A 23,467-nucleotide genomic window follows, 5' to 3' on the forward strand; every position below is an offset into this window, starting at 1 on the left:
CAGAATATGTGATGAAAGAAGTATGATAATAATTATTAGCGACTGAAGCAGACAATGCTATGAAAAACAAATCTCACTATCACGACAACCACTCATAAACCTTTGCTTATGGTGATTTACCCTTATCGTAGCAATGGTGACTCATTATCAGTCACAACTATCTAGGTCTAGTAAATACTGCAACGATTATCTCTGCATATTCAATCTCATTTCACATCAACGCTTAGCAATGACTGGTTGCGATCAACTGGTAGAGATACCGCCGGAAGATTGGACCGAGCTACGGCATCTCTTTCATTGTGATTGGCCGAAGCACGAATTTGCCTACTATCTATTGGGAAACTACGTGAATTGGAAGGCACATAAAGAAGCATTGGACATTGAATGTTACTCGTTAAATGGTAACTGGAGACAAAATGCAACATTTGTTTTAAAGGTGAGTGAAGTGTGGATTGGAGCTGGGGGATCATTTGTCACTGTTTATATTTAAATCATCTTCTGTTTATTTCAGGATGGCTTTGAAATATATTTCTATTCAAAATTTGAAAACGATAACTGCGCAATGTTGATAAGACTCTTATCTCTAGTTCGATGGGATTCAACGTATGAAGTTAGTATGGATTACCTGGAGAGACATCATCCAGCGATTGAGAGAATAATCAGTGACAGATGTCTAACGGTGGCAAGTAGTAATTTAGCAAACTACTATTTTCTGCCCAAGGAGGAATCCCTCACACTGCATACATCTACAATACCTAAGGGGTTCACGATTAAAAAGTTACAGCTGAAGGACTTAGACAATATCTACGCTCATTGGCCTCTGAAAAATCACATCAGCTATGAAGCAGGCTATGGGCTACTGAAACGGTTGATACTATTGAACGAAAATGTAGGATTGTTTAATGAAAAAGACGTGCTTGTGTCGTGGTGTTTAAGGTATGGCTGCGGTTGATGCACCGTTAATAAGGAATGATGAGTTTTGTTTTTGTTCCCACAGTGATCAAACCGGTGCCCATTCCGATCTTCAAACATTGCCAGCCTTTTGTCGTAATGGATATGGGCGGATGGTTGTAATGGAACTGGCAATACGACTAGCACGAGCGGGATCGGATTCCAAAGCGTATGTTTTACATGATAACGAAAAATCGATACAATTATTTGAGAGTGTAGGGTTTCAAAAGCTACAAAATCTGCATTGGGTTGTTGTGCATGCAAAACGATAAATGATACGAACTTTTTGATTGACTCAATGATTGCGCCTATGACGCCAATAGAGGTTTTAGCTTAGCCAGGCATGACAGCCCAGGGTTTTACACTTTAGTTTTGACTGGCAGCACACATTTTTTGACGCGCCGCACTCGATCTCTTGTGCGCCTTAAAAACTGAAGTGTGCTACCAGTGCTGCCTGTCAAAACTAAAGCGTAAAACCCTGTAGTAACAAGTGTTTTGTTGATAGTTCTATTAAATCAGCATAGATATTTTTTTTGATTAAAAAATGTAATCTAATGTACTCAAAATATATATATACACATAAATTGCAGAACGAAATTTTGAAACGATCGATATTATTGATAACATATGGATGTATTTTAATCAAGTAGATAAATATACTACAACCGATAATTACTATAATATATATTACTATAATATAATATATATTACTATAATTACTATAATATATAATATATATACTATAATATAATTATATACGAATTTGTAGACAGTGTCTCAAATGCAGCATTAAAATTGAATTTGCCTTAATATTTGTACAACATACGTTCAGTAAAATAAATAGCGAGCTTCTTTGAAAAACCTAACAGGTGATTAACTGTAACGTTAGCCTAGCAGTGTGCAATGTGTTGTGTTGCGAATCAATTGCTTCAAACGATACTGATGGAGCGCCAACATTTGGCAAGTTACAGATAAGATAAAAACCATCACCACGACATTACACGAGTGGAGACATGATTGTACATGTTTATGGACAACCAACAAAACTTAAGATTTGTTCTTAATGATCGAAACTACTGTTTCTCATAAAAATAAAATAAACAATATTTTATATGCAGCGAAAAATAAACCATGTTTAAAATTATGACCCAACAATATGCATGAGCTGTGTAAATCATTATTGAAAAATTAGTTTTTTCTGAAATTCTAGTAATTTTATTTAGTTTTACTACATAAAATGTGCACATGCAATTCAAGACAGTTTAATTTAGTTGCTCTTTAAGATTACTGTTTTAAAATGAAAGTTCTTATTATTTTTCCATTTTATTCGAGTTCTGTTATATGTCCATATTCGAGTTTATTCTGTTTAAATTTTGCTTATTTTTTTTTTCTCTAAACGATAAACTTGTTCTATTACACTTTGTGTTGTGTTCAGTTTAATTTAGTACGCAATGTAATTGAATTCGACTCTGCAACTGCTACAGGAAACAACTTGTTGCATACAATAATTCAACAGTGATTCACGTTTATTGTTTAAGGGCAAACCCATTGCCTCGCCCTAAAACGATGACATTATAATCTTCAACCTTATAATGACCATTAAACCCATTCTTCTCACAACCCACACCAATAGAACTGTACTGATGGAAGGACTATAAAACTCCATCGTGTTTGCCCCTCTACCCGGTTTGCGCGTGTATACCTTCCTGATTAGTAACGGAAAAGCATGTTTTCCTTTATCTTATCAGCAACAGCTTCCGCTATTTTATTCGCCAACATTTATCGAAGGCGCCAATACGACTGATAGAAGACCATTCGAATGCGATATAAAAGTGGTGTTCAGTTGCCAAAGTAGACCAAATCAGTCGATCGAGCGTCGCAGAGCACATCTTCTTAGCCTTGAACAGTACCGTCTCGTAGTGAGTTGTGATAAAATCATGGCAAAGTTCTTAGTAGCTTGTGTGTTTCTTGCCGTGGCTCTGTTCGGCTTGATTCATGCCTCAGATCTAATTCTTGGCACCATCAACACCGGTGATCGCATCCTCTATTCGTAAGTTTCCTTCCAACCTCATACCAACGTACTTACCACTGTGCAAATGTACTAACAACGATTTTTTTCCTTCCTGTAGACAAGTGACCGTAGCACCCGGTATTCCTGGTGGACTTGTAAGCCGCGCTGTGAATTACACCGGCGTCTACAACATCACCGCCGTCCGTGCTTACGATCGTACATTCAATCGTACCGGTCAGGCTCACGTTACTGGCGGAGGACTTTATCAGCGATACGTCAACTTGGCCCTCCAGACTCGTTATGTCGGCAACGCGCTCGACTACTTGGTGGAGATTTACGGACGATAAGCCATAGCGTACACAAATAAAAAAAAAAAACCTCCTTTTCCTCTCAGCAAAATGGATTCCGTGCACTGATTTACCGACAAAGAAAAACGTTTGCAAAACGGCAGAAACATAATTGCTAGTATTGCGGTGGTGATTGAAAAGGGTCGGGTCGTAGGTGTGATCCGGAATCCGTTCGCTAGATGGATTATGCATGCAGATGATCTGTTTGTATTTTGCTTATCGCATCGCGATTATACCGAAGGAATTAAGACCCAGTTGTGGGTACGGTCGTAGTTGTTTGTGCTACATTATTGTATAAAAACAATTCCGACAAATGTGGAACGAACACTCCACTAGGCCATGGCACTAGTCAGTTAATTATTTTTTTCTTGAATTATTTCGTGTTTTACTAAAATTAGCACGTGTAACCGCTTGGTCGACTTCCGTCACTTATAAAGTGTTCCAAACATTTGGTTTAGTTTTAATTGTAAGCATGAAATAAATCTTATAATTAATTATCTTACCTGTAATTCTGCAACAACCAACGAACGTAACTCAAAACCATACAGAGTAAATACAGAGTTCTTGATAACAGCGGTTTATTGCCGATGGAGTAGTAGCAGCAGCGTGTCCACCTCATCGTGTCGGCTTTTATGGAAGCGGTTGACAACAGTAAAACATGCACAACAATCGAACATCTCGTATCTTGCTGAGATGTGCCCATTGCTTACGGAACGACTCATTGTACGCGGGTTAGTTACGTTTGAGCGCTGGTGGAAGTAAGTAGCCGACCCCTATATATCTCTAAATATGTCATCAGTGGCAAATCTCCAGAACATTCCGTTGGAAGAGTTGGATGAATTGTGTGAGCTGTATCGTGTCGATTGGCCAAGATATGCGTACACGTTCTACATGCTGGAAAATTTTTACAACTGGCGCCATCGGGTACGAAATGGAGAGGTGCAAGTGTTTACTGACCCGAAACGAGATTGGCGAACTACTGGAACTTTTGTGCTAAAGGTACCTGCAAGGTAGTTGATCATTTTAGTACAAAATACAAAGGAACTGCTCTTTTTACAGGATTGCAAGGAGTTGTTTTTCTATACCTTGGAAAATACGGTCGATAGCTTGGAAAAGGTGCTTCGAATGGTTATGAGTAGTTTGAGTGCCTGTATTAGTATGGTGTATGATTCTTGCTTTCGGGACGTGGTTGAACGGTCTTTGAGCTGTCTTTCCTTTGTGAAGGATAGTGATGAACGAATGGTGTGTTACCGACAGCTAGTACCATATGAAGAGCAAAAAGATATATACAATGAACCGCAATCCGAGTACCGCTTCAGTGTTGTGGACCCAGCGGATAGTGTCACCGTCGAACGGCAGTGGGTGCATAATGATCCGGTTTTTACGAACCTACCGACACGCTTGATCCAACGTAATCCATCCCTGGGAGTGTACGATGCCAATGAGCGGTTGGTAGCTTGGTGTTTGATGTGAGTACAACGATAGTAGATCATGTAGAACGGAACTCTTTACAACATTTTCGTATTATTCCAGTGATCAGACCGGTTCGTTGGCCATATTCCAGACAGTTCCCGACCATCGGCGCAAGGGTTTGGGTCGAGCGATTATTGACCGTTTTTCGAAGCAACTGCATGAGCGAGGGCAACTGCCACAAGCGTATATCGTGGAATGCAATGTGGCGTCACGCAGTTTATTCGAGAGCTTAGGTTTTGATGCTGTCGCACTGTGGCATTGGACAAAGGCTCACAAACAAGTGTCGTATGAATGACCACTCAATAACCTCTTTAAACACAACTGTTGGTAGAAATAAACTTCACTCATGCTTTTATTACCTTAAGAAGCTCGGTACCATCAAATGTGCTCTTCATGTTCTTCAACCAGCACGCTTCGCCGACTATACGGAAACCAAGCTTTTCGAACAGTTTGCGCGAAGCCAGGTTCGTACGACGCACGCTTGCATACGTACTGTATCCTTGTTCCGCCAGCCGGCGGGCGATCGCTTTAATTACCAACGAACCGTAACCCTTCCGTTGGGCGACCACACCGAGCAGCCCGAGCGCACCGTTCTGTGTGCGGATGCACCATGCCAACGGTTCCCGTGCACCCTCGCAGAACAGACCCATCGAAACGTTCCACCGGAGCATCCGTTCGATGAAGTACTCTGTGCCGACGGATTTATTCAGCCACTGGTTGTAGATGAACGACGCGTAGTGTGGTGGGATCAGTTTGAGCGTAAGGCCCACCGGCAGATCGTATCGAAAATGGCGCGCGACCTGCTGCGGAAGATGATAGATGACATCGGCACTGTCTAAGGCAATCTCGAGCCGATGCAGCCGGTACACCTCCAGTACGATGGCACGATACAGGCACATGTTCATCAGATAGCTATGGTGCCAGTCGAGCAGAAGCAGCATTCGCTTTAGCGTTTCACCGGTACTGTCCAGCGTGTACATAAACACATCTGTGTGATCCTAAAAAACACGGGACAGAGTGTTATACCACGGACTAGATGACTAGACCAACCTGTATTAGAAGCGTAGGGCAAATGCTCCGTACTTACTATAATAATGTAGGTGCCATTTTGTCGCCAGCTTCCATTTAGGCTGTACACAATCAACGTTGCGCTAATCTGGGGATCTCGTTCTATCCAGCGTATGTAGTTCTGCACATTGTTATACGCTATCTCGTGGCGCGGCCAATCCTGCCTGTATAGATCACGCAGCTGTTCCCAGGCGCTCGCAGGGATCCGGACAAGCGTGTCGTTCTGCATAGCTGATTTGTTTGAGTGCTACTAAATCCGTTCCCTCGTCAGCGATGCGCAAATAGTGCAGCACACACAAGATAGAAGCGGGCACGGTGTGTTAGGTTGATTTTAGGTAGGTGTTGGTTCATACGCTGCGTTTATTTCAGCGCTGAGGTCTTGAATAAGGCTGATAAGATTACTCAATCGTTGGACGAAAACACCGACTAGGCGAAGATTATGGAACGGTTTCGGGAAGAAGAGGTGCATTTGCCGTTTGGGGGTGCGAGCAGCACAGCTGATGTCGGCAGCTGTGCTAACTATCCCATTCGGCGAGCTTTCGTACTTCGTTGAATGTCCAGGGTATGGTATCGGCGTTTTGGAAATCAAGCGTCTGAAACATCGCCCATAGCGGATCGTTGGTGGTGTGGAAGCAGGCTTATTAATCAGTCTATCTCAATCATCATTCTATCCGGCTTTTTAGTAACGAACGAACCATGAAGCTTAGAGCTTGTGTTTCTAGGCTATCTGCGGTGTACCATGTGCTACGGATGGTGACAATTAAAAATACTAAACAAAGTAGTACTTTTGTTGTATCATCGAACAGTTGGCCGTTGGGATTCCATTGGAGCAAGATTTTAACGCTAAAATTACAGCATCTTCGACCTTGAAGTTCGTGTGGGATGGTAAAGCCGACGTTAAGTGCTTCTTCCTTGCTCAGTCAACGTATTCCAGTGTAGAAATTGTAAAAACCCGATAGATTCGCGGTTCTGCTCGTTAACCTGTAGTGCTCGAGTCAGTCTGTTGAACGAGGATTCGACCGTGTGAAAAAACAGCTGATAGCGGTCCACTGTCGGAATGTTTTAATCGTTCATTCTGTGCTGATCTGTATGATAAAAGATATGTTTCCACACCGTGTACTATCGAACAAAATGTCGTTTGCTTTCCTGTTGCTCCGTAGACACTTAATAGAGTTCTGAAGAGTTGAGGCTTGCCACGACGGTAGATATGCTGAGCATCTGTTCACGTGTGATATAGCAACAAGCCGTTTATTTTTAGAAGATGAAACTTTTGGCTTTATCATTTATTGAATTTTCGTCGTACAATTAAATCAGAGAAGAAGATAAACATACTCAGCTGGGTTAACATATGTTGTAGCCCGAAAGGGAAGTTTTTATTGTTGAGCTTAATGCCTGTAGATAAGATAGGTAAAAGCGGGCCCTCTTTAGAATAATCAACTCAGAAAAGAGTTATCTTTATTGTATTGGCCAGTTGAAATTAATTTAAAACTTCTTAGTTTATTGGTTTTGTAAATAATTTTTCTATTTATTTTACTGATTTAATTAGGTGCTGTAAGATCCACAACTCCACTCCACAAACTTTCGTTCGCAGTTTCGAATCCAGGTTGTGTCCTTGATGGCTTTAAATCCGACGCTTGCAAACAGCGCTCTTGATGGTTCATTTTCCACTAAAACACTAGCGTACAGGTTGTGGCCCATTTCGGCTAGCTGTTTGACGAAAGCGTGCAGGACAATCCTGCCGTACCCTTTGCGTCGCTCTATCACACCTAGCGATCCTATGACACCAGGCTGCGTGAACAAACACCAACCAAGCAGATCTCCTTGCTCGTTGAACAAACCAATCGATGGATTCCAGCGAATTAACCGCTCCAGGGTGAACTCCGTACCCGTTTCTCGGTGGGGCCACAGGTCGTTAATAATTTTGGCATGATGCGGTTGTAGTGGTCCAACGTGGAGACCTTCCGGTATCGTTACATTCACCTTCAAGCCCTCCTCCTTGGGCAGGAAATACATTATATTTGCACGTGCTACCGACAAGCGGACATTTAGCTTCTCAAACGTGCTGTAGAGCAACGTTTCATATTCGCACATGATGGCCACGTAGTAGTAGTCCCAATCGACTAGCTCCAGTGCCCGGCGCAGTGTATCCAAAGACTCGTCCAGCGTGTGCATATACAAATCGATACGATCCTGCAACACGATCCCAAACAATAGCAAACCTTACATCTCAGCACACGTTTCAAATGCTACTAGCAACATACACGATCACTTACGATTATGACAAACGTTCCGTTCTCCCGCCAGGTGCCATTGAGGCTGTACAGTGCCAGGTCCTTAATTTTACGATCGCGCTTCGACCAATCTATGTAGTTTTGCACCAAGTTAAATGCTATCTCATGGCGCGGCCAATCACGCTTGTACAAATCACGCCACTCTTCCCAATCGTTTCGAGGGATTTCAACCAAACGATCTTCTGCCATGACGGTTAGTGATACACTGACTCCGGGTCAGGCTCGGCCTCTGCTGCGGGCATGTTCCCAACTGGCTCACCAGTGTGATAAGATAGCGTTAAGCTTGGCGAAATATGTTATTCACCAACGAATGCTTATTTTTTGCCGAGTATTTGCACCCTTTGACGCCTATCACCTAAGGAACAATAACGAAGTTTTACTTTTTTGGTTTTGTTGGCAACCACCCTGTGTTGTAACGCTGTCACTCTCAATGACAGTAACGCACTATCATGGTAGTAAGAGCGCGGCACAACTTGGGACGTATATCAGAGAAAGCGTTGACCGACCGGACGGATAAGAGCATTGTAGTTTGTGGTGTTGTAATTGTGTTTTATGTTAATAAATAAGTTCTAAACCAAAGAACACAAAAGTGGCGACGAGAATTATACAAACCCAGCGTCAACATTCAACGAATTCGTCAAGATTCTGCGAAAAAGGAAACGAATGTTGAGCCCCGATGATCATACGATAGAAGAACGGCGTCTTTCATAGAATGTCGTTAACCTTCCACCGGTTTTTATGCAGCATCCACCATCGCAGAACCGCAACAAGCAGCAACGACGGACACTTCAGGTAATTTTAATAGAATTTTGTGTTTGTTGCAGAAGCAACAGATGGAGCAGCACATGAAATTAGTGAACCAAGTGCTACAGCAGCAGCAACGATTGCAACCTGTAACGGTTTTGCAGCAGCAGCCAGAGCAGCATTCACTCGCCAAACCCAGTAACCCGGAGTTGAACCTAGAAGCTCTCGCTGGCAGTGTGAGTGTGTTGTTGTTGGCGTGTCAGTACGACATGGACGCAGGCATTACCTTCGAAGCGTGGTACGCTCGGTATGAGGATCTGTTTCAGCACAATGCTTCACGGCTGGAAGATGCCGTTAACCTGTAGTGGTCGAGTCAGTCTGTTGTACGAGGGTTCGACCGTGTGAAAAACAGCTGATAGCGGTCCACTGTCGGAATGTTTTAATTGTTCATTATGTGCTTATCTGTATGATAAAAGCTATGGTACCACACCGTGTACCATCGAAAAATACAACGGAAATGTCGTTTGCTTTCCTGTTGCTCCGTAGATATTTGATGTAGTTCTGAAGAGTTGAGGCATGTCACGACGGTAGCTATGCGGAGGATCTGTTCATGTCTGATATAGCAACAAGGCTTTGTTTTTAGTTTGATTTTTTAATTTTATTTTTTTGGCTATGTACATAACTTTTCTATTTATATTACTGATTTAATTAGGTGCTGTGAGCTCCACACCTCCACTCCACAAACTTTCGCTCGCAGTTAAGAATAAAGGTTGTGTCCTTGATGGGTTTAAATCCGGCGCTTGCAAACAGCGCTCTCGATGGTTCATTTTCCACCAAAACACTAGCATACAGGTTGCGGCCCATTTCGGCCAGCTGTTTGATAAACGCGTGCAGGACAATTCTGCCGTACCCTTTGCGTCGCTCTATCACACCTAGCGATCCTATGACACCAGGCTGAGTTAACAAACACCACCCAAGCAGATTTCCATGCTCGTTGAACAAACCAATCGATGGATTCCAGCGAATTAACCGCTCCAGGGCAAACTCCGTACCCGTTTCTCGGTGTGGCCACAAGTCGTTAATAATTTTGGCATGATGCGGTTGTAGTGGTCCAACGTGGAGACCTTCCGGAATCGTTACATTCACCTTCAAGCCCTCCTCCTTGGGCAGGAAATACATTATGTTTGGGAATGCTACCGACAAGCGGACATTTAGCTTCTTAAACGTACTATAGAGCAACGTTTCGTATTCGCACATGACGGCCACGTAGTAGTAGTCCCAATCGACTAGCTCCAGTGCCCGGCGCAGTGTATCCAAAGACTCGTCCAGCGTGTGCATGTACAAATCGATACGATCCTGCAACACGATCCCAAACAATAGCAAACCTTACATCTCAGCACAAGTTTCAAATTGTTGTATACAGTAATCAGGGCTTGCCTGCCCCTGGAACCGAAGCAGTGAGTGCCGCTCTTAAGAGACAGTAATCGGTCTCCTAGTGATGCGTGCGGGAGCATCGTGCGTTGTCTCGTCCTAGCCAGCAGCCTAGTCGGTCGTATCATTGTACCTTGTACATTTTAATTATAGTGATAAAAATAAATCGATAAGCTTTGTACAAGATCCAACAGTGGCGACGAGGATTTTTGTTTTAACTTATTTAACGTACAGACCACACGTGCATAAGTGAAATAGTAATGCATACCAATGAAGAAATCAATCAGCAGACGCGCAACGGCGCCGAAGGACCGCCATCGCGCAGCAGCCATCGAGGAAGCGTCGGTCGGCCAGAAACTGAATTTGGCTGGATTCATGAACTTTTCAAACAACAGCAAACTATGATGCAGGAGCAACAACAAACGTTTATGAAGCAACAGGAAAAGTTCATAGCAGAAATTTGGCAAACAGCACGCTGCAAGGATCCCGTGAATGTGGAACAGATAAGTGATGTGCTGGCGGGCCAGATCAAAGACTTTCGTTTCAACCCAGAAGAGTGTGTCACTTTCACCGGATGGTTTTCGCGGTACGAAGACCTTTTTGAGAAGGATGCGCATAAACTGGAAGACGATGGAAAGGTGCGATTGCTGCTGAGGAAGCTTGGTTTACCCGAGCACGAACGATACACGAGCTATGTGCTGCCGAGTAAGCCGAAGGATTTCAATTTTGCCGAGACGGTGAGTAAGTTGAAATCGCTTTTTGGTCCCCGTGAATCGGAGGTGAGCAAACGGTTTAAGTGTCTTCAACTGCAAAAGACAAAGCTGGAGGACTATGTGGCATTTAGCTGCCGAGTGAATAAAAGTGTGGTGGAATCCGAACTCGCGGTGCTAACGGAAGAACAACTGAAGTGTTTTCTATTCGTGTGCGGGTTAAAGGACGATAGCGACGCCGAAGTAAGATTGCGATTGCTTAAGCAGATTAGGGGAAACGGATCAATCACATTGCCCCAGTTAGTCGAGGAATGTCAGCAGATTGTTGATTTGAAGGGAGACACCGTAATGATCGAGGGCGAGAACAAAGATGTAAACGTCGTGAAGGACGGGAAACGAGGCCATATTGCTCAAAAGTGGCAAAATAACCGCGTTGAACAAGGAGCACAGCGTAAAGTCAGTATACCTGTGATAAAGTGTTGGCTTTGTGGGGAAGGCCATTTTGCTCGGAAGTGTTCATATGGCGGTTACAGATGCAAGCAATGTCACAAGTATGGCCACAAGGAAGGTCATTGTAATGCAGCCGAACGGTATAGGAAATCAAAAACGTATGGCAAAGTACGAACGGTTGTAGTTAACAGGGTCATGAGCAAAGGCAAAGGTCATGTGAGCGTGATGCTAAATGGCGAATCTGTGAAGATGATGGTGGACACTGGTGCAGATATCTCTATAATTTCGAGAGAACAATGGCGAAAAATCGGCGAGCCGCCATTGCGTCCACCATCCGTGAAAGCAAAGACAGCGTCGGGTAACAAGCTGCGAATCATAGGTGAATTTAGTGCACAGTTAACATTGAAGCAACAAACGAAGAATTGTACAGTGCGAGTTACTGAGGAACAATTAATGTTGCTAGGTGCTGATATGATGGATGTTTTCGGGTTGTGGGATGTACCGCTAGCGTCGGTGTGTAATAGTGTATGTGTAGCAACTCAGAGCATGGAATCTGTTAGAAGGGAGTTCGGTAGCCTGTTTTCCCATGATTTGGGACACTGCACGAAGGCGAAAGTGAGGATGGAGCTGAAGAAAGAAGCTGTTCCCGTATTTCGGCCGAAACGACCAGTTTCTTATGCGATGCGTCCGGCAATAGACGAGGAATTAGATCGGCTGGAAAAAGAAGGTATCATAAACCGCGTTAACTTTTCAGCATGGGCGGCGCCTATAGTAGTAGTCCGCAAGGCTAATGGGAGTATACGCATATGTGGAGACTACTCTACAGGGTTAAATAATGCACTTCAGCCCCACCAATATCCAATTCCGTTGCCGGAAGAGATTTTCTCAACGTTGGCGAATTCAGCGATGTTCAGCCAGATAGACCTCACCGATGCTTTTCTTCAGGTCGAAGTAGAACAAGAGTGCAGAGAGCTGCTAACAGTAAACACACATCGAGGATTGTATGCGTACAATCGACTGCCGCCGGGGGTGAAGGTTGCACCAGGTGCCTTTCAGCAGTTAATGGAGACCATGCTGGCTGGAATAAAGGATGTTGCAGTGTATTTGGATGATATAGTCATCGGCGGAGCGGATGAACACACCCACATGATGAACCTGCGTGCAGTGCTAGCAAAGCTGCGGGAGTATGGTTTCAAAATCAGACCAGAGAAGTGTAAATTTTTACAAAAACAGATTAAATATCTTGGTCACATTTTAGATCGTGAAGGTCAACGCCCGGATCCCGCTAAGATAGAAGCGATCGTGAATATGCCCACACCGAAGAATCCATCAGAGGTACGTTCATTCTTAGGGGCGATCAATTATTACGGAAAATTTGTGCCCCAGATGAGAAATCTGCGTTATCCGCTTGATGACTTGCTTAAGAAAGATGGTCATTGGCAATGGAGTCCGGAATGTCAACAAGCCTTCGAAACGTTTAAGCGGATACTGACCTCAGATCTTTTGTTGACATACTACGATCCGAGGAAGCCGATAATTGTAGCGGCCGATGCATCGTCAGTGGGTGTAGGAGCCACAATTAGCCACAAAATGTCGAACGGAACTATGAAAATAATTCAGCATGCATCCCGCGCCCTAACGAAGACGGAAATGGGTTATAGCCAACCAGATCGCGAAGGATTGGCAATAATATATGCGGTTACTAAGTTCCACCGAATGATTTTCGGACGACGATTTACGTTGCAAACGGATCATGCACCTTTGTTGCGAATTTTTGGATCGCGCACGGGAATTCCAGTCTATACGGCTAATAGATTGCAACGTTGGGCTCTGACATTGCTGATGTATGATTTTAACATTGAATATGTGTCAACTGAGAAATTCGGAAATGCCGACGTACTGTCTCGCTTGATAGCGAACCATGAGAAACCGGATCTAGAATACGTGATTGCGAGCGTCGAAATAGAAAGGGATGTGCGGGCCGTGATAGGCAGCATAACGCAAATAATGCCACTGACGTTTGAAGATGTCTTGCGTGAAACTAACAAAGACCTGTTACTAAGAGAAGTACGAGATTTTGTTCTACACGGTTGGCCAAAGAAGAAATTGGAGAAGTTAGAACTGCGAAACTTTCAAGTCAGAAGCGAGTCTTTGTCCACAGTAAACGGATGTTTACTTTTTGGCGAGCGGTTAGTGATTCCTGGTCCTCAGAGGCAGAAATGCTTACAGCAGTTACATAAAGGTCATCCCGGCATGGATAAAATGAAGGCGCTTGCAAGAAGCTATGTATATTGGCCCGGGATAGACCGTGATGTCGAAGAAAAGGTCCGGAAATGCCAACAATGTGCAGCAGTTGCGAAGACATCAGCTCATAGTAATCCAATCTCTTGGCCAGAATCAACTGCTCCATGGCAGCGAGTACATGTGGACTACGCGGGGCCTATCAACGGAACATATTATTTACTTGTAGTTGATTCATTTTCTAAATGGCCAGAGATAGTGGCGACCACGGCTATTACATCAAATGCAACCATTAGGATACTACGAGGCCTGTTCAGTCGTTTCGGAATGCCGAATGTATTAGTGAGTGACAATGGGTTGCAGTTTACCAGTGCGGATTTTGAAATGTTTTGTACAACCAACGGAATTGAGCATTTGCGTACGGCCCCCTTCCATCCGCAATCAAACGGGCAGGTAGAAAGATTTGTAGATACGTTTAAGCGGGCCTTAAGGAAAATGGAGGGGGAAGGTAGGACAGAACAAGAGGTTTTAGATATTTTCCTAATGACATATCGTAGTACACCACACAAGCAGTTGGAACGGAAACAATCTCCTGCGGAATTGATGTTTGGTCGTAGAATGCGTACGTGTATGGAACTTTTGCGACCAACGTTGAAGTTAGGCATAGGTGCGAGAGATAGTCAAGTCTTGAGAGAATACCAATTAAACGATATTGTGTACGCGAAGCAGTATTTCCGTAATAAGTGGAAGTGGGTTCCCGGCACAGTAAAGAGACGGTTAGGTACGGTGATGTATGAGATCAAAACAGAAGGTAATCGATTGTTGCGCGTTCACATCAACCAGTTGCGAACGCGTGTTCCCGACGATAGAGCGAGAAAGCAGATTAAAACGAATCGTTCGTTTCGCATGTTGGACGTGCTACTCGACGCTTGTGACATAAATATAGATGGAACAACATCAAGCAGAGAAGAGACCATCGAACGCAACACTCAGGTAGCTGGATCATCTGAACAAGTATCGCTGTCAACGTCCTCAGTTCCATCATCTCCATCGTCGTCATCCGATTATTTATCATCGCCGTCATCAGCAGAACAACGATCTGCGACATCTCCAGGGTTTGCCACAGCCGACAGCGGATCGTCAACGCCGGTACAGCCTCTACGTCGCTCTACGAGGATTCGTAGACCGCCTCAGTGGATTGAGCCATACCGCCGGTATTAAAAGGGGGAGATGTTGTATACAGTAATCAGGGCTTGCCTGCCCCTGGAACCGAAGCAGTGAGTGCCGCTCTTAAGAGACAGTAATCGGTCTCCTAGTGATGCGTGCGGGAGCATCGTGCGTTGTCTCGTCCTAGCCAGCAGCCTAGTCGGTCGTATCATTGTACCTTGTACATTTTAATTATAGTGATAAAAATAAATCGATAAGCTTTGTACAAGATCCAACACAAATGCTACTAGCAACATACACGATCACTTACGATTATGACAAACGTTCCGTTCTCCCGCCAGGTGCCATTGAGGCTGTATAGTGCCAGGTCCTTAATTTTACGATCGCGCTTCGACCAGTCAATGTAGTTTTGTACCAAGTTAAATGCTATCTCGTGGCGCGGCCAATCACGCTTGTACAAATCACGCCACTCTTCCCAATCGTTTCGAGGGATTTCAACCAAACGATCTTCTGCCATGACGGTTAGTGATACACTGGCTCCGAGTCAGGCTCGGCCTCTGCTGCGAGCATGTTCTCAACTGGCTGACCAGTGTGATAAGATAGCGTTAAGCTTGGCGAAATATGTTATTCACCAACGAATGCTTATTTTTTGCCGAGTGTATGCACCCTTTGTCGCCTATCAATAACGAATTTTGACTTTTTTGGTTTCTTTAAATCCGATAGCTTACACCCTAGAATAGAAGAAATAATATCATAGCCTAACGCTTTAGAGAACCTACTTGCGGGGCCGTTCCTGATTATTTGTTTAATATATGTTGTGGCTCTGTTTGATTACTGTTGCAAAAACCCTAGTAAAATTAGGAAAATATGCTCTTAGTATGTATAAAATACTTATCCACCCTGATTGTATCAAGCACTAGGCTATATTTTGGGATTTTCCAAACATCATTTGCTGTAGGCTCATACTGGCCTAAGCATTAAATGTTACATCCAGCGATGAATATCCTCGAATGCTTTGCAATAGAATAACCAAAAAAGAATCATGTTATAACAAGCAGTTTATTATTATTAAATTAACCAGCTTTTAGTTTGCAGTTGTTGTAACTTTGGTGAAGATATCTCAGTAACAATCTTGCCTTAGAACAAACTACTTTTGATGGAATTTTCTCACAAATTCTTGTACCCTGTCTTGAATTGTAGCTAACGCCAGGCCTTGAATTCTAAAGAGCAGAGTGCTATCCAAGATAAATGAAAAGCAAATATAACATGAACAAATGTTCTCTTTTCACTGTCATTTTTCTATATTTGTAGAAGAAACGGTACTTAAATTGATTACATCACTATGTACACCGATTGCTCATCATTCTGCTATCCCTCAATGTGTCTTTTTGGTTGGAGAATATTTATGTACAAAGGTAGTTCCTGTCCTGAGCTGATGTTGAAACAGTTGCGATTGAACATAAGTAGTTCTAGGTTATTAAAGCACCATTTGCGAAAAGCACTCGTTAAGCTATACTCCCGCAGCTATTCACAGCTCGATGTCCTCCATATCGTCCGCGGGCGGGGTTGTCTGCGGTAACGGAGTGGTTGGTATCTGTGGGTACGCGTGTTGAGCGATCAGAAATACATTCGTTTAGTGTTATTGTGCACAATCCTATCGGGTGCGATCACCACGCGATAACCACGCATGCTGCTGGCCGACGGTGAGTGCGGGTTTGCTGTTTCTAAGCTCGCTTTTTTCCTGAGGAAGGGGGACCATAGGGGCTTAACATCTGACTGTACGGCATGCTGAATTCGATAGGGTTTAGTTGATCTCTGGGAAACATGTGTTTGAGTTGAGGTGCGTAGACAGAGCGAGTATTGCAGCAAGTTTAGTAACTTAGTAAAGGCTTATCGTGCGGCGCAATCTATCCTCAATGCGCGTGAAAGTTAGAGTATTTTGAGCAGTAGTCGACGGTAGTCGTTGAAGTATGGACCATTTAATTGTGAGTGTTGGAAAGAAATCAAGGCATAAGTTATTAGTGTGTTCGAACTGTTGTAAAATTTAATGGATGTACAAGTTTGCTAAGGGTAAAGGAAAAGGATCTACAAACAAGGACGACACACACACACACGGCTAATGTACAGGGAACTTTAAAGAAATCAAAACACAACGCCATGCGACGAGTATCTAGTGTTAATCAGCACAATTATGCACAATCCATGCCTAGTAACGCATGATAAAACACAGCCTACCGGTGATCGTATCACTACTGTATGTAGATTACTTAGCGAATGATAGTAATATTTACACCACATCTTCCGCGCACACTCGGACACTTCACACGTGATGGTGGACGCAACACATTCCGCACACATTTCTGACCCAAACACCGTAGTCTAAACCAGAGCTAGTTTCGCTTTTCGCTTTTCCAGTGGGTCGATCTGCTCGAAGCAAAACAAGGTGGTAGTAATTCGGGTAGTCATTTTCTGGTTAGCGTTTTAGCAAATTGGTCTTATCGTTGCACATGGTACGCTACAGACTACGGACCACGGTTTCTACTTGGATTTGTTCTGGCGGTGGTTAAGATGATGCTTGTTAGGATAGCTACCGTTACGGTTAACATCTAAGTTATTAGTATGCGCAGTAAGCTTACTAGCATCCGATCTTACTTTGAAACAACGAATCCGGAAATGGTGGCACATTTCGCGTACCACTCCTGCACCGTAGTGTATGTGCGCGATCGTGACGCAGAATGTCAACCCGTACAGCAGGTATCGCTCGACCTGGATGCTTAACTCGGGCAAACCAAGGAAATGATAGGGCAGGATACAGAAGAACGCAACGACACATAGCAAGTTCAGCAGCCCGTTCCAAAGATCTGCCCGTGTATCAGACATTTGTGCTACAATGAGACGACACTACAAAAAAAAAGAAACCCAAACGGTAATTATTGTCAATTATAATCGAAACACGTTTAACATGTCACTTACACAAATGTTGGAAAACAGTGTGCCGCACATCACGAAGTACAGCCGTGGTTCCATATCGATTATTCCGTTGCGGGAGCACAGCACCCACACGGTGCACAGAATAAATAGACTGCTAAGCGGCACCAATGGTCGGATTGCTTCGCTGAATGATCGCATTTTGCCCGTTTTGTCACGGTAAGATCTACAAAGTGGAGTAAGCCATTGGCATTATCGGCATAAAATCTCAGTTTTTACAATCCGCAGTACATACTTGTAGACATTATGTATAATAATAGGATGACTAGTGATGACGGCAGACACGTAGAGTGTCATCTCGAATATGTGACAAGGTTTCACACCAAAGACGGGGATTTGCCAAAACTCTGCACCAAAAATTCCTGTGATCGCTAGCGTTATTGAGACGCCCTGGAAAAGACAAAAAAAACATTGAATTGTTTGAAAGATGCGTCTACTAAATGCGCAGAGCAGCTCCGCTTTACTTACCCACATGACAAAGTCATAACCCCACGGTAGGAACATCACACCGGTTAGGTATTTCTCCACATGTGGTAGATAGAAGTTAAGGAACACGTTCAAGGTAATGAAGTACATTCGCACCGGTGGTAAATCGGCAGCACCGAATATGGTGAACATGTAGATCGGTATGAGTACTGCCGAGTACGAATCGAGACCATGATCGAATAGCTCGCCCAGTGGTCCACTGGTTCCGGTTCTTCGTGCCTGTTTACCATCGATACCGTCTGTGGGTGTGTAAGTAGGGAAAGTGAGAAATAGTTGACAGCTAAAATCACCCATGCGGATAGTAATGTAGTAAGCTTACCTAACGTGTAGGCTACAAAAAGATTTATTGCCGCTAGGATCCATACCCAGTCCGGTACGGGTATGGGAGTTTTGGTGGCTGCTCGGAAATCGTAGTCATAATAGGCTATTAGGAAGAAATTCACCACCGTCAGCAGAAAGCCCGTAAAGGTAAGCAAGTTGGGCGCAATCCATCGGGGACAGTATAGCACGACCTTGTTCCAGAACGGGTGCATAACATAAACGCTAAGAATACTAGTATCGACGCAGTTGTACTAAATTGCAGAATGGAAAAGAGGAAAAGGGGAAAATCAATATCTATTCAAAATGCTTCTTCATACCAAATAGTACTGAATGAATAGTAGGCGTTAAACAAAAAAGTGTGTGCTAATTTGATGACAGATGTCGCTGCTAGCTTTCTGCTCATTTGATGATCTGGCAACACTTCCATTTAAATTGACGGTGTGGCTGGCGATGAAAAGTGGCTCCTTTTGCCATAATTCACATCTCACTCATAATCCATCACATTTATCGCAAATATTCATGACGATAATATTACACTGTGTATTTGGTGGGGTATGATAGTAGTGGCGCCGGTCTTCACACGAACGGCCCGGACCAAAATCCCATCCAGACCAAACCCGCGCAGGTCTGACTATCCTGTTACGAGTAAAAAATGTCACTTCTCAACCTATTGAGGTTGTTGTGCCGAAGAAGTATTTGGTGGGACCAGCTGTGGGTGTCATGTATTATGAGCTGCCTAATCCTTTCGTACAGATCATTAGTGAACTTTACTTAAAAATTTAAATTTGAAAAGTGAAGTTGATTTTTGACTTAAACTTTGCTTCTGTCGATTGTTAATATTTCGTCACAACACTGGCTTTCCGATAGACACTTCACCAATTGCGAAGAGTAGGTTAGGTACAAATTCCATCGACACTAAAGATCGATTCCATCGTAGGCCAAAGAATCTGTCTTTTGTTTGTGACATGTTTAAAAAAATACACAATGTTAGACAATCCACATTTCTAGTTATTCACAAAAATAACTAGAGTATCGACTGCATATTAATACTCCTGCTACGAGAGAATAATGTACATAAATGCCGCTAGTATGCTTGTTTTGTTGTTCAGAAAGTTCAGTCCCTATCATTGTGAGTTCCCTCAGGAAGGTCACGCCACAAGGGTCCACCGATAGTGGCGCCGATGGCATCTGATTTATTCATAACTTATGCCCTGCTTTCGCTTGGCCTTTTTCTTTCGCATCCCATCCGAGTGGGAAGTCGCCATTCAAATGAGTACAAGAACTTGTCTTTTCTACCTCTATCATTTGCTTGAAGCAGGACCAGGAAGGCAAATGAGGAAAAGTTACAGCCTTTGGCCGCAAAAGAATTGTAAACAGGCGTCACCGTTCGCACGCTGGTGTCGACGCACACGCGATTGATTGATCCATTCGTGTAGTCTGCCCATGTCGGACGATTCGAAAGTGATCTCTCAGTGTGCCAACGGAGAAGCAATCAACGACCCACGATAATCAAGCCCCTGTTTTCCACACTTCTTGCGGTGGGATTATCAATTTTGAAAGGAGTTACTACAGGGTTCTGGAGTGGCAGAAATAGGGCAAAGGTCGTCCGCTGGTCATTATACATGCCTGCTGTCCGATACGACGGAAGGCCACGGAGAAACAATCAATTCGAAGAGAGATCAAGGATGAGTCGCGCTTGGTTGCTATGGTTTATGTTTCCTGCTTCGATTGACGTTCGCAAAGACTGAAATAAAACATCACGAAAAGAACAAGATGGTTTTTTTTTGCTGCTTTCCAGAACTGCGAACGTGACCTATCTTGACGAAGCAGAACATTTCGTGCAATTCGTTGGTGATACTGCGAGAAGCACGGTAAGAGCAATTGCTACGAATCTAAAGCAGCTTGTGCCCATTATCAACCATTGCATCACTAATCTTAGCTCGTTTAAACTTAATACGACGAAGCGTATCGCGGATCTCGCGCCCTCGTTGTACAGTAATTGAGTGCACCGAGTTCACTAAACCGACTTAGACGACACCCAGACGGGAGAAGGTTGGTTCAAATAGCTCAGTTGGCATCTTTTATGAAGCGATAAGCGGGGGAAGAAAATCATACTCTCCACACGTACTAGTCGAAGGGCTTGAAAATAGAAAGTGAAATGACGCGCTGTATCTTCGTTTTGCCGGCAGTGTAAGAATAAGGTCGCACGGTTGGAAAAGCAATGATGGAATCAGAAACAGACGAGCCGATTGTTTTACATGAAGCGTGCCACGAACGGTAAACAGTAACGGTGGGAGAGTTCCAAGCTGTTGTTACAGTACGGTGGTCTACTGCCGTATATTGGGCGCTGAGTAGGTCGGGAAACTGCACCAAATAACAAACACGTGGAGTCTCGACAGAAGGAAAACAGGCCACGTTGTGACGTGAAAATACAAACAGTCCTCACCGATGTTGCTTACTTTCTGGTAAGCGGAAGTGAGTGACGCATTACATGAGGGAAGCATAATTGCCAATACTCGACTACTGCGACTACGACTCCAAGTCTCTTCACGAAACCGAATATCTTTTCAATTTCAAACCCGCTCACCAAATCCGTTGATGAAGGGGAAAACGAATTCCACCCCATGAAATGCCTAAAAAATTCTCACTAATTTACAAAAAAACTTCCTATCGGGGCGGGTCAGTGAGGAGATCTAAAGACCTTTGCTACCGCCACTGGCGGTAATAAATAACACGATAACAAAACCACCCGTAGCCGTACTGCGGCACCGATGTGATAACAACATAATAGCTCAGCCGTTCTAAATCGATTTGATTCGTCGTTGCGTCACGACAAATCACACTTATCTCGATCTCAGTTGCTGCATTCGATACGAATGATCCATCGAATGTTGTCCGATTGCACCGGGTGGGATATTCCCCGGTTTCAATCTCATATATACGAACGTGATTTTCGTGGTGGTCATCCATTGTTCATAATCGTCACAGATCACGCCATGCTTAGCACTCGTCTTCAGACATCGGTAGGGAAAAAATCCGCGTAACACAAATTGCTTCGGTGTTGGAGTTTGTCTCTTTGCCCAGCATCCGAGATACCGCGCGTGTTATCCAATTCAAATGCAACCACTTATCACATTCAGCGCAGAAAAATGGCGTACGTCCGGGCGACGGAACGTAGATACCCTTCACCCGTGAAGCGATTGTTAGCATAGCACGGTGTCTCACTGTCGTCCGGCGGAACTACCTACCTTGTACTTTTCGAACCCCTTAAGGTGGGCATCGTTGAGATATTTAATGCCGATCATGTTGTTGCGGATGAGGCACGACTCAACGGCGAACGCTTTGCAAGGCACAGAATATCACGTGTAAGCAAACAACTCACAGGCTGGTGAGAAACGAGCGACCTTTCACCGGGCCGCACACGTACCGCGCTCGTCTTCGGCCAAACGTTTACGTAAAGCAATCAGGTGTAGTATTCTATTCGCAAAAAAAAAAACGATCTTAACGCATAGCGGACAGGTTTACACGGCGAACTTTGCGTGCGACACGTTGCGTTGCTTTGCGCGAGTGACGAACGATCCTCGGTACGGTCGTGGCGCTTCAGCTATGGCACAGTAATTACAGCACCGCACACCCGGCAAAAGCCGTAATCATCATCGTACTGAAATCACCCGGTATGTGCACACCATACCAATACCAAAGTCGTATGCGGCGGTCTCCGCCCGTATCAGCGCATCGGAACAACTGGTTGGATTATAAGGGGCATAACAAACACACGCTCCAGGCAGAACTCGCACTGTGAGTGGGTTTTAATCCGCCACACATCGAGGGGTCACGGCACAAACTGCGGGGAGCAACAGGCACTCCTACTGATAAGCCACAATCATACGCGCGCGTTTCGTCACCGTTTTGCTGACAGATCGCATCGGATCAATCACACTTCAACAGCAGGCTAATAGTAATCCATGCCGTGTAGAGCAATCGTAGTAACGCACTCTAGTGGTCGCACAGAACCGCGGAACAGCACACTAAAACGACTAGCCCGGGGTCAAACCCCGCTGTGCAGCTTATCGCAATTCCGGGTGCGAGACCTTTGGAGTCAGTTGAAGTTATTTTGGGTGTTGAACAAGCGTATCAGTACACAATCGGGTATTGAAAGCTCCCGAGAGGCGTTCGGCGGTGATGAAACGTTTGAACACAAAGTTAGACACACTTTCGGTGCACCAACTGCTGAATCACTAGTTCACCAGGAATGCTACTGCCGAAGTTACGGTTGTTTGTACACAAGCGGCTTACCACAACATCGTACCACGCACGTAATTAGCTTAGCTTGCGAAGCCTTCCTCGTGGGCCGTCCGACACCTGGGTGTGAGTTAAAAGTCAGCTGGCAAAAAAAAAGGAACCGTAAATGCAACACACCCCGCCGGTACGACGCACTGAATTCTCAACCACCACCACCACAACCAGCAGCTTGGGCTAAGGGTTCGTGCGAGGGCTTCCGCTTCACTCAACGGTTCGCTAACGAATGCGGGTTTTACCGTGGCACAGCGGAACTGCAAACGATAAATAATCCGATCGCTCGTTCCGCTGCGAGCTCGGCTCGGCGACGATTGGCGCGGCAAGTGTAGACGTTCCGTTTGCATAGGAATGAATGAACCGGTTGCACTAGTAGTCGTGTGCACCAACCATCGGCCGTCGGATGAGCTGATAAGCATCGTGAAGTTTAAAGTGCGTATTTATGGGTGTTTTTTTTGTTGTGTTCAAACAGATGAACGTATGCATGCAGTT

At 44.3% G+C, this 23,467-nt stretch overlaps 6 protein-coding genes and 1 pseudogene across 7 annotated transcripts; 2 read left to right on the plus strand and 5 right to left on the minus strand.

Annotated features, from left to right (window-relative positions):
• Nucleotides 1-229: 229 nt before the first annotated feature.
• On the plus strand, nucleotides 230-5,077 carry LOC128711004 (uncharacterized). The gene is made up of 4 exons (XM_053805871.1): nucleotides 230-401; nucleotides 4,073-4,308; nucleotides 4,369-4,778; nucleotides 4,843-5,077. Exons 1-4 carry the CDS (start codon nucleotides 230-232, stop codon nucleotides 5,075-5,077), a joined length of 1,053 nt encoding a protein of 350 aa, XP_053661846.1.
• LOC128713941 (uncharacterized) lies at nucleotides 2,889-3,309 on the plus strand. Its single transcript, XM_053808814.1, has 2 exons — nucleotides 2,889-3,001; nucleotides 3,081-3,309. Exons 1-2 carry the CDS (start codon nucleotides 2,889-2,891, stop codon nucleotides 3,307-3,309), a joined length of 342 nt encoding a protein of 113 aa, XP_053664789.1.
• Nucleotides 5,078-5,126: 49 nt separating the features above from the next.
• On the minus strand, nucleotides 5,127-6,079 carry LOC128712193 (uncharacterized). Its single transcript, XM_053807089.1, has 2 exons — nucleotides 5,870-6,079; nucleotides 5,127-5,780 (listed from the first exon to the last, which is right to left on the minus strand). Exons 1-2 carry the CDS (start codon nucleotides 6,077-6,079, stop codon nucleotides 5,127-5,129), a joined length of 864 nt encoding a protein of 287 aa, XP_053663064.1.
• A 286-nt stretch (nucleotides 6,080-6,365) lies between these two features.
• LOC128711005 (uncharacterized) lies at nucleotides 6,366-7,198 on the minus strand (annotated as a pseudogene).
• Nucleotides 7,199-7,392: 194 nt separating this feature from the next.
• LOC128711009 (uncharacterized) lies at nucleotides 7,393-8,330 on the minus strand. The gene is made up of 2 exons (XM_053805874.1): nucleotides 8,124-8,330; nucleotides 7,393-8,040 (listed from the first exon to the last, which is right to left on the minus strand). The coding sequence occupies exons 1-2, from the start codon at nucleotides 8,328-8,330 to the stop codon at nucleotides 7,393-7,395; spliced, it is 855 nt and encodes a 284-aa protein (XP_053661849.1).
• Nucleotides 8,331-9,593: 1,263 nt separating this feature from the next.
• LOC128711012 (uncharacterized) lies at nucleotides 9,594-15,413 on the minus strand. The gene is made up of 2 exons (XM_053805878.1): nucleotides 15,195-15,413; nucleotides 9,594-10,241 (listed from the first exon to the last, which is right to left on the minus strand). Exons 1-2 carry the CDS (start codon nucleotides 15,399-15,401, stop codon nucleotides 9,594-9,596), a joined length of 855 nt encoding a protein of 284 aa, XP_053661853.1. The 5' UTR covers nucleotides 15,402-15,413.
• A 1,195-nt stretch (nucleotides 15,414-16,608) lies between these two features.
• LOC128712161 (ethanolaminephosphotransferase 1) lies at nucleotides 16,609-21,984 on the minus strand. 2 transcript variants are annotated; one of them, XM_053807056.1, is made up of 7 exons: nucleotides 21,928-21,984; nucleotides 18,678-18,930; nucleotides 18,341-18,597; nucleotides 18,108-18,262; nucleotides 17,858-18,038; nucleotides 17,537-17,785; nucleotides 16,609-16,680 (listed from the first exon to the last, which is right to left on the minus strand). In XM_053807056.1, exons 1-7 carry the CDS (start codon nucleotides 21,982-21,984, stop codon nucleotides 16,609-16,611), a joined length of 1,224 nt encoding a protein of 407 aa, XP_053663031.1. The 2 variants fall into 2 exon arrangements, with proteins under 2 accessions (XP_053663031.1, XP_053663030.1); XM_053807055.1 differs by lacking the exon at nucleotides 16,609-16,680 and having other exon boundaries at nucleotides 17,423-17,785.
• Nucleotides 21,985-23,467: the final 1,483 nt, after the last annotated feature.

Source organism: Anopheles marshallii, chromosome 3 (genome assembly GCF_943734725.1).
Source record: "Anopheles marshallii chromosome 3, idAnoMarsDA_429_01, whole genome shotgun sequence".
Taxonomy (NCBI): domain Eukaryota; kingdom Metazoa; phylum Arthropoda; class Insecta; order Diptera; family Culicidae; genus Anopheles; species Anopheles marshallii.

Coding starts and splice junctions, on each gene's coding strand:
- LOC128711004 (XM_053805871.1), top strand. CDS start 230: ATGACTGGTTGCGATCAACTGGTAGAGATACCGCCGGAAGATTGGACC. Junction 402..4,072: donor TGAATGTTACTCGTTAAATG/GTAACTGGAGAC, acceptor GGTGGAAGTAAG/TAGCCGACCCCTATATATCT. Junction 4,309..4,368: donor CTGGAACTTTTGTGCTAAAG/GTACCTGCAAGG, acceptor CTCTTTTTACAG/GATTGCAAGGAGTTGTTTTT.
- LOC128713941 (XM_053808814.1), top strand. CDS start 2,889: ATGGCAAAGTTCTTAGTAGCTTGTGTGTTTCTTGCCGTGGCTCTGTTC. Junction 3,002..3,080: donor GGTGATCGCATCCTCTATTC/GTAAGTTTCCTT, acceptor TCCTTCCTGTAG/ACAAGTGACCGTAGCACCCG.
- LOC128712193 (XM_053807089.1), bottom strand. CDS start 6,079: ATGCAGAACGACACGCTTGTCCGGATCCCTGCGAGCGCCTGGGAACAG. Junction 5,781..5,869: donor ATGGCACCTACATTATTATA/GTAAGTACGGAG, acceptor CGTGTTTTTTAG/GATCACACAGATGTGTTTAT.
- LOC128711009 (XM_053805874.1), bottom strand. CDS start 8,330: ATGGCAGAAGATCGTTTGGTTGAAATCCCTCGAAACGATTGGGAAGAG. Junction 8,041..8,123: donor ACGGAACGTTTGTCATAATC/GTAAGTGATCGT, acceptor ATCGTGTTGCAG/GATCGTATCGATTTGTATAT.
- LOC128711012 (XM_053805878.1), bottom strand. CDS start 15,401: ATGGCAGAAGATCGTTTGGTTGAAATCCCTCGAAACGATTGGGAAGAG. Junction 10,242..15,194: donor ACGGAACGTTTGTCATAATC/GTAAGTGATCGT, acceptor ATCGTGTTGCAG/GATCGTATCGATTTGTACAT.
- LOC128712161 (XM_053807055.1), bottom strand. CDS start 21,984: ATGATCGGCATTAAATATCTCAACGATGCCCACCTTAAGGGGTTCGAA. Junction 18,931..21,927: donor AGGGGTTCGAAAAGTACAAG/GTAGGTAGTTCC, acceptor TCTGCAATTTAG/TACAACTGCGTCGATACTAG. Junction 18,598..18,677: donor TTTTGTAGCCTACACGTTAG/GTAAGCTTACTA, acceptor ACACACCCACAG/ACGGTATCGATGGTAAACAG.